This window comes from Grus americana, chromosome 26 (assembly GCF_028858705.1).
Source record: "Grus americana isolate bGruAme1 chromosome 26, bGruAme1.mat, whole genome shotgun sequence".
Taxonomy (NCBI): Eukaryota; Metazoa; Chordata; class Aves; order Gruiformes; family Gruidae; genus Grus; species Grus americana.
In genome coordinates this window covers 3,936,336-3,945,529 of record NC_072877.1, presented here as the reverse complement: position 1 = coordinate 3,945,529, position 9,194 = coordinate 3,936,336, and the positions used below count along the sequence as shown (strand labels likewise).

The following is a 9,194-nucleotide window of genomic DNA, read 5'->3' as shown; positions in this document are numbered from 1 at the left end:
TTGGTGGAGGTTGCGTTGCACCCTACACAGCGTCCAGCGTGCCGCCAAGCTCTGCTCAGCCCGTCAGGGTCAGCTCTGCCGGCGCAGCAGCGGCGTCCCACCGTCTGTTCTTGCAAAGACACCTCCCGCGTCGGTCCGTCCTTGCGGAGGTCTCATCCATCCCGTCCCGTGCACCGCGCTGGAAGGTGGGATGAAGTCAGGGTAGAGCTGCTCCGGGAGGTTTCCATAAACACTGTGTTAGAAAACATTATGGTCTGTGGAAATCTGTTTGTTATTGTGAATTGAGCTAAAGGAATATACTCTGTAAACTGAGCTGTCAGCCGAGCGTCTCCCCCAGCGTTCCAGCGAGCGTTTAGCTGAAACATTTGTGTATACAGAATTACGACTCTTCAGTTATTCATCATGATAATAAACAGAGAGATAACTATTAACCATGCATCACAGTAATGAACAGTATCACTTACACGCGCGCCGGTGTCAATCTGCGCGAGCGGGGCTGCGCTCTTCGGGGAACGGCTGCAGCCCAGCGCTGTTTTGGGCTCAGCCCGCGGACCGGGGCGTTTCGCAGCCTGGCAGCGGCCCTGCACCCGTGCTGGATTGCCACGCTGAGCTGGCGTGGGTCGGCCAGCTCCGGCACCCGGTATCAGAGATTGCAGAAGAAGAGGGGAGCCATGGCCACGGGTCACGCTGGGCACTTCCCATGGGGTAACGGGTGACCAGCCAAAACCGGGTGCCCTGGTACGGTGGGGAAGATGTCGGTGCATCGCTGTTGCAAGCTGATGCCGGTGCCGCTGGCAGGACTCACACCGCACACCAATTTATGGCCAGGGAGGTTACAGCAGGGGCTGTATCAAAGCCACATGAAAGCCCTCTCCCACCCGCAGCGTTCCCGGTCACTGCAGCACCCTGGGCGCTTGCCCACACTCTTCTGGCTTGGGGGGCTCCCTGAGCACCTCGAGGTCTTTGCTCTTCACTCGCCTCCTCCAAGGCCTCCCGTCACTTGTGCCATCCGCTGCTGAAACCGGCTGGAGGCAAAGCACAGGCCAGGGTAGCACCGGGCTGCGGCACAGGGCCATGTTCTCAGCGGCAAACCAGGGGAGCAGCTTTGCACCCCGGTGCTCCCAGGCTGCCCCATCCGCTCTGTGTCACCGACGCCGGCTGCTCCCTTCCCAGCTCCGACACGCAGCCCTGGGCAGCAGGAGCTCCGGTGGCGGCGGCGTTGGCTGCCAGGCCCGTCTCGGGGTGCGAGTCTGTCCCTCCGGGTCTGCTCTCGGCACATCCAGCATGAAGCATCCCCCAAAGCAAACCCCTGACCCCCGGGATGAGCGGCTGGGCTGGTCGTGGGGATGCTGGCGGGGGGGACAGGAGATGTCCGCACCACTCCGGCTGGGAGGACAAACACAGAGCCCATATTCTCCGGGGCTTCCACCAGGGCTCACGCAGAAAGAAAAGCTGCTTTATGCAGCTGAGAAACTTCTCATCCACCCACCATCGCTTCTGCTCCGGCCCTTGCATCCTGACCTGACCTTCTCTTGGCGGGCACGCACCAGCCCTCGAAGACTTTGTGCTCTGGTCTGGTCTCTGAAACGCCTTGTACGTCTGCGGGCAGACACCTCTGCATCACCTAAAAGACATCGGGGATTTGCGTGCAGGAGAGGAAGGAAAACAACAAAAAAAAATACGGCCTTGCTCTTTCATTCACATATTTATTAGGTGGACAGATCATTTGTGGTCAGATGGGCTTCAGGCTTTACAAACGGGGATATTTATAAGGCACGCAGCACGGCGGAGCTGTTCTGCATGTGCGTCCAAGTCATTCCTTCCCCAGCACAAGGTATAATGTTGCCTTTGTTCAGCTGCCTCCGACTGCCCGGCACAGCAAAGCGTGCCGTGCCGCTCGGCCGGGCCCCTCCGCTGCGCACCACGCAGCCCTGCATGCTCGCCGTTTAAATAGCGCACAGTCCCGGCGCGTCCCGGCTCTTTCCACACACACGGCGGCCCCGGCAACTGCCGCAATAAATCAATAGGAAAATAGAGGCTGCCAGTTAGACTAAACAAGTGCATTTGCAAGGATTGCTAACCCTCATTAATCACCCTGACAGTCCTAAAAACACATTTCCCCTTTAATGACTGTATTTGGATAATCAGAGCTTTTTCCTCGCGGCGCAGGGTGACTGACGGCGGGTGCGATTGCGGCGAGCGCCGGCACCGGGGTCACCGGCGAGTCAAGCGCTGGAGGTCCCCGGCAGCTCGGGGGGAGCTGGAGAAGTTGCTGTTGTGCAATATGGAGGGGAGCCACCGGTACAGCCTCAGACACGCCGTCCCGGCGTCCAGCACCCACCTGTGGTATCCCAGCCCCTGCTCGCCCACCCCAAAACCACCCCCTGCCAGCTGGGCTTGAAAGGCCCTTTTTTCTGTCGCTCCGCGTTCCCTTTAGGTGACTTTTGCCTCCCGGAGAGGTTTGAAACCTCGCATATTTTTCTATATAAATGATGCAACACATTAATGCACAGCACATTATGAAAATGGTAATTCAAACCCATACAACTCTAAATTAAGCCATACATTATCCGACCCACTCAGCCATATATTTTGCAGAAAGACAGGATTGAATCAAATCAAACCGAAACTGTGGAGTGCAGGTTGTTAGACAGAATGATTAATAAAGTGCATCCCAGTGCTCTTATTACAAAATGAATTCTGCAGTAACCTGGGCATACATTAGATAGGGAGTTATTTAATATATTGGCAACACAATCATTCCCCAGCAGATAAAGCCCCTGAGTGTCGACTGCTATCAGATGATACTTTGCCGTGTTTACACAGCCTGGCCCCAGTGCTGCAGTCTTTAGGGAGGGGAAAAAAAATACTCCTCGGGGAACCTTCTGCACGGCAGGACGTATCCAAGCAGCACCCAGCTCCCACCGTCGGTAGAGGGAAGGTGCACGGGCTCAGTTTTGGTGCTAGGAGCATCCTGGCACAAGGAGGGGTTTGGGGGAAGAGGGGAGACGGACCCTTGCCGTAAGGGGAGGATGCACCCAGCAGCTTGCCCTGCTCTGGGAGAAGGGCTCCAGCAGGATGGTGGGCTGTGCAAGCCCCTCGCCCCCTGCCCAGCCTGCTCTGCGGCAGCTACTCGCCGGCTGGCACACGGCACGGCCCCGGCAGCCCCAAGACCCAGCGTCGGCTGTGCTGGGCTATCATGCCTCATGCACATCCGCGGGCATCACGGCATCGCCCTCTCGCCCCGCGGCACGAGGGTCTCCAGCAGCGCAGGCAGCAGAGACGCCTGGCTACGGCCGGGGAGAAACACAGTGGAACAAAATGCTGTGCAGGGACCTGCAAAAGACGCGGCATTTCGGAGCTGCAGCTGAGGAGCTGAGATTTATGCCAGGGACCAGCGGCACCCGAGCGAAGCTGACACCGAGCAGCATCACCGGTGGGAGTGGGGGCCACATCCAGGGAGCACCAATGCTCCCAGGGAGCAGGGGGGCCCGGCACACCTTCAGTTGCCATCACGTAGCTCCGTGGCAGAGGGGATGGTAGCCCAGGTGCTGCCCTGTGGTGCTCTGCCCGTCGCCCCGCGACACCCTGCTCCATGGGGAACATCGACTGCGATGCCCAGAGCCAAAGGGTTCAGCATCCGGCTGGGACACGGGGACGGGAGACACCGGCACGGTCGCAGCAGCCTGGCCTGGCACCCCTTTCCTGCCGCTGCCCGCCGGGCAGAGCAAACAGCCGCAGCAAAGTCCCCTCTGCTCCAAACCCAGTCCTGCAAATCCCAGGCCCTCATCCTGCAAACATCCCGCCCTGAAGGAGCGGGACCACCGCGGGCAGACCCTGGGCAGAGCCGGACACGAGCCACGTCCCCAGCAGGGCAAGGGGCAGTCACGGACCCGCAAAACCTGCCTCTCCCCAGCCTTGGGGAGCTCAGGGACGGTGCTGCCCACCCCTCCGCCAGCTGAGGGGGGACCGGCCCCCAGCACCGTCGGCCTCTCCCATTTCCAGCAGAAGACCCTGGCCAGGGCCCTCCCCGCCGGCCGCACGCCTAGGGCCACGCTCACGCTCACGGGCAGGAAAATAAAAATCCCATTGGCAAAACAAGTCCCTGTTTTAAGCGCATTATTTTTCATCTCGAAGGACACAAAGGAATTTAAACACAGGGCATAAGGCAATATAGAGAAGGCAATTAACTGGGATTAATTGCATGACTCACCCAAAATGCAACAGGAGTAAAGCACTCAACAGCAGGAAAAAAAAAAAAAAGTGATGTGGGGCAATAGGAGCACGTGAGATTTCAAGGGGGAGCGGGGGCACGGCCGGGGGTCCCGCTGCGAAGGTTGGGCTGCTGCTGGAATAAAAGCCGTGGGACATGGGGTGGGCAGACGGGCAGCAGCATGGGACCCCCATGTCACCCTCCTGCCCACCCTTCCCTGGGTGCCGCAGGCTCGGTGCCCGGCAGGGCAGCTGGCAGCCCGGGAGGAGGGATGGGGGCCATACCCATTTCAGAGCCATTTGTCACCCCCCGCGCGCTCCTCGCACAGACAGCAAAAAGGGGGGGGACGAAACTCCGCGCCAGCTCTCGGCTGCCCACAGACACCCCATGCGGGAGTGGGTCCGGGACCCCGCTTATCTTGCGATGCCATCCCCAAAACTTAATTCCTGCGGCGGCTGCAGCTATGAGAGGGACTGCCATCCGCTCCCCGCAGCATCTCGGGGCGGGGGGGGGGGGCCGGAACCGGGGCTCTTTGCATCGATTTCAGCTCAAACGCCTTCTCGAACCTTCCCTCCTCCGCCACGCACGAGAAAACCCGGCGCTTTCCTCCCAGGGAAACACACACGCGAGGAAAAGGAACCGAGGGGACCCCGGACGCACCTTTTTCTCCTACACGAGCATCCCCCCCCCCCACCCCCTCCTTCCTCCCCTCCCTCCCCGCAGCCGCCACCCGGCCCGGGGCGGGCAGCGATCGATGCCCGGGGATGCGGCAGGGCCGCGGCTCGGTGCCGGGCTGGGTCCCGCCAGCCCCGCGGGGATCGGGACCCGCCGCCGCCGCCGCCGCTAGATGGTGCTGGGGGCCCGCGGGCCCGGCACGGAGCCCCCCCCCCCCACAACCCCCCCCCCGGCCCCGGGCAGCGCGGGGAGGGACGAGAGAAGACACCACAGGGTGGATATAACCAAGAGTCATTTATTAACAAAATAAGACTTACCAAGCCGGAGCTCATCCACCCGCCACGCTCGCCGCCCTCCCGCTGCTCCGGCCGAGGGGCGCCGCCGCGGACCAGCGCCCTCCGGTGCGCACCGGTCCTGCCCGCTGGAGCCGCCGCTCTTCGCCCCCGAACCGCCTCGGGGCGTGGGTCCCACGGTCCTGCTTCCCACGGCGGGGCCCGGCCGCGTGTGGGTGGGAGCGGTGCTCGCGGAGGAAAAGCCGCGGCGTGGGACGGGGGTCGGTGCAGCCAGGCCTTCGCCCGTCCGTCCATCGCAGCCGCCCCCGGCCCCAAGCACATTGCAAAAAAAAAAAAAAAAATTAAAAAAAAAAGAAAAAATAAAAAAAATTAAAAATTACATCTGTTAACTTTACAAATGAAGAGAAATGGAATCCCAGAACGATAAACACGGAGGGGGAAGAGGAAGAAACGCTTTTTTTTTTTTCCTTGTGTGTCAGGAGTCATGCAAGAATTTCTCAGGGGGGAAATTAAGAAAGGGGAGGAAAAAAAAAAATTCAAAAGAAACAGAAGGGGAAAATAAAAGCCCCACACCTGCAAAGTAAAGAATTTTTTTTTCTTTTTCTCTTTTTTTTTTTTTGGACACAGACTTTTTGCATACCATTGATTCATTGGTGTATTAATGCACTTATATTCCCAGCTTTAAGCTAACATACAGTAAATAAATACACAGTCCAAGGAGGGAGCGGGGGGCTGGGGCGAGGAGGAGGCTGGAGCAGGGGAAGGGGCTGCCGTAGTTACTGATATCCCAGTGCAGAAGCTGAAGTTAGTCTTTGGCCGTAGAGCGCGTATGGAGAGTAGTAAGGTCCGGCGGCCGGCAAGGAGGGCACCGGCAGGGCACCGGCTGTGGGCAAATGGCTCTTGCCGTAGGGATGGTACCTGTTTAGTCCCAAAGTGTGTGGGCTCCTCAAGGAGAGGGAGGCGGGTAACGTGTTGGGGCTCCCGGGGGCGGCGGGCGGGAGGTGGAGGTGGCAGGAGGCTGCGGAGCCCAGCCCGGAGGTAGGGTAACCCGCCAAGAGTTTTTCCGCCCCCGGCAGGGCCGTGTGGGTCCGTAGGTGGGTGAGCAGCTCCTCCGAGGTGGCAAACCTCTTGTCGCAGGGTCCGCTGGCAGACACCCAGTTGCATATGTGGGGCAGGGGGTCGTTCTGCAGCATGAAGCCGTAGGTGTAGAGGGGGTGGCCGGGCAGGCTGGGGGTGCCGCTGGAGGAGAGCGTGGTGTGCACCGAGTGCAGGGGGTGCGTGGGGTACACCAAGGGGTATCCGCTCTTCAGGCTGCCAGGGTCGTGCACGCAGCTGGAGCAGTTGCTGGAGCCCAGGTGCGAGGCGCTGTGGTAGCTCAGGCAATACGGGTCCCGGCATAATCCCTGCATGAAGGAGGGCGGCGAGGCCCCGGTGAGCGGGCTGGAGCTGGGCGGCTTGCCCGGCAGCCCCAGCGCCCCCGGCAGCTGGCTGCCCACCAGGCCCGGCTTGGTGGGGTCCAGCCCGGGCACGAACTGGGACGGGTAGCCGGCGTAGGCGCCGACGATGGAGCCGTGGTAGCCGATGCTGGAGGGCGGCAGGGGGAAGACGGAGTGGCCCGGCTTGTAGGGCGAGACGGGGGCCACATGGCCGGCGGGCGGCAGGGCGGGGGGCTCCGACTTGCGGCCCGAGGGGGGTTCGCCGTGCGCCCCGGGCTCCGCCGTCCCGCGCCCCAGCCCCCCGCCCGTCCCCTCGGGGCTGGGCTTGCCCGCCTCGGGCTCCTTCTTCTCCTCGGCGCCCTTGGGGTCGGCGTGTTGCGGCGAGGCGCCGCGGGAGCCGCCGGGCGAGGCGGCGGCGTGCGGGGGGAACGGTGGGCAAGCGGCGCTGGGCACCCGAAAGCCGGCCTTGTCCGCGCCGCCCTCCTTGCGCGGCTCCCCGCCGCCCTTCGAGTAGGGCTTGAAGCTGGACTTGTCCTCGGGCGGCGCGTCCCCGCTGCCCGGCGGCTTCAGGGCGGCGGGGCGGGCGGCGGGCTCCTTCTCGGCGGCGGGCAGCCCGGCGGAGGCCACGGCGTTCAGCTTGGAGGAGGGCGGCGGGTCGGGCTTGCCGATCTGCGAGCAGGTCTGGGCCAGCAGCGCCAGCGGGCTCTTCTTGGCGTCCAGCTGCGGGCGGAGCGGAGCCGGTCAGGGGGGGGGACGACCCCGACGGCACCCCCGGCCCGGCCCGGGCCGCCCCCCCCCCCCTCCCATCCCACCCCCAAAACCCCGGGTCCAGCGGGGCCGGCGCCGAGCCAGGGCGCGGGGGATGGCGGAGACGGGGGCGAGAGCGGGGGCGGGGGGGGGAGATGCGCCCGGCCGAGGAGAAGGACCGCGGTGGGGGAGCCGGGCTGCAGCGGAGGGGGAGGGAAGGAGCGGCCGGGGTGCGCCGGCAGCCGCGGGCAGGGATGAGCCCGGCCGGCAGGAACCGGGAGCGCCGGGCGCGGGGGGAGAGGGGGGGGGAGCCCAGGGCGGACGCCGGGGGAGCGGGCGGGGGCGGCGGACACTGACCTCGATGGGGCTGACGGGCGTGGAGGAGAGCGGCTGGAGGTACTCGGGGTGCAGGAGGGGGCCGCCGTGGGCGCGGAGCATCTTCCGGACGCGGATGGGCAGCCGGCTGGCCTGGCGCAGCGGGTCGGCGGGGGGTGGCCGGGGCGACGGGGCGCCCGCGGCTCCGCGGCTCGGCGGGGTCCTCGGCCGGGGCCCGCCGGGGGCACCGCTCATTTGGGGCGGGCGGCGGGGGGGGGGGGGAAAGGGGGGGGGGGGGGGGCGCCGGGCTCCGCGGGGCCGGGCCGGGCCGGGCCGGGCGGGCGGCGGAGCGGCGGCGGCGGCGGCCCCGGCGAGACGAAACCCTTCCCCGGCCCCACCGACACGTCAAATAGCCCCGATGGCGGCCGCGCTCCGAGGGGGCCGGCGCCGCGCACCAATCCGCGCCCGGCCGGGCCCCCGGGGCGGGGAGAGCCGCCGGTGGGGGGGCGAGCCGCCGCCGCCGCCCCGCGCCGCGCCGCCGCGTGGGGGAGAGCCGCCCACGGCACGGCACGGCACGGTACGGCACGGCACGGCGCGGATCGGCGTTGCATGGATTAGCGTGGCACGGCTCGGCTGGCACAGCTTGGCACGGCACGGCGTGGCACAGTGCGGCTGGCACGGCGCGGCACTGCTGGCACAACTTGGTGTGGTGCGGTACAGCTCAGCTGGCAGAGCATGGCATGGCTGGCGTGACTTGGAATGGCATGGCATGGCACAGCTCAGCTGGCATACCTTGGCATGGCACGGCTCAGCTGGTGTGGCATGGCACTGCTGGCACAGCTTGGCACAGCTTGGCACAGCTCGCCTGGCATGGCACTGCTGGCACAGCTTAGAATGGCACAGCATGGCTCTGCTGGCATGGCATGGCTCAGCTGGCACACCATGGCATGGCAGTGCTGGCATGGCACGGCTTAGGTACGATCAGCCTGGCACAGCTCTGCACGGCACAGCTCAGCAGCCCTGCTGCAATGGCTCCTGCACCCAGTCTGTGTGTCCTGCACCCAAACCTGCACCCAGTGCCTGTGCCCTGCGCCCAGCTTGACCCCGGGCCCAGTCCAGCCCCTGCACCCAGCGTGCATGCCCTGTGCCCCGTCCCACCCCAGTGCCACACATGACGAGGGCTGCCAGCGCCCTGCCTGGGGGTGCACACCGACGTGGGGCAGAGCGAGGCCCCCGTGTCCCCGCAGAGGCAGCTCGATGTCTCTGCTGGCCCCAGAGACAACCCGTGTGCACGCTGGGGCAGCGCTGGGGTTGCTGGTGGGACGGCAGTGTTGCCCAAACCTGAAGGGCCAACGCAGGTTGCATGTATACATTTTATTTTGCATGTATGGCAGTCACCAGCATTCAAATTATTTGAACAGCAGCAGTGGTTGGCTGTCACAACATTTTCTGTTCTGGGGGTAGTGACTGCTGATATTTCACACCACCAATAAATTCGCAGCCGTCAGGGATGTG

General features: G+C 64.2%; 1 protein-coding gene across 1 annotated transcript; it reads right to left on the bottom strand.

The window, feature by feature from the left end:
* Positions 1 to 5,827: 5,827 nt before the first annotated feature.
* Positions 5,828 to 7,952, bottom strand: ZNF703 (zinc finger protein 703). Its single transcript, XM_054804581.1, has 2 exons — positions 7,722 to 7,952; positions 5,828 to 7,337 (listed from the first exon to the last, which is right to left on the bottom strand). The coding sequence occupies exons 1-2, from the start codon at positions 7,932 to 7,934 to the stop codon at positions 5,958 to 5,960; spliced, it is 1,593 nt and encodes a 530-aa protein (XP_054660556.1). The 5' UTR covers positions 7,935 to 7,952; the 3' UTR covers positions 5,828 to 5,957.
* Between the last annotated feature and the right edge of the window lie 1,242 nt (positions 7,953 to 9,194).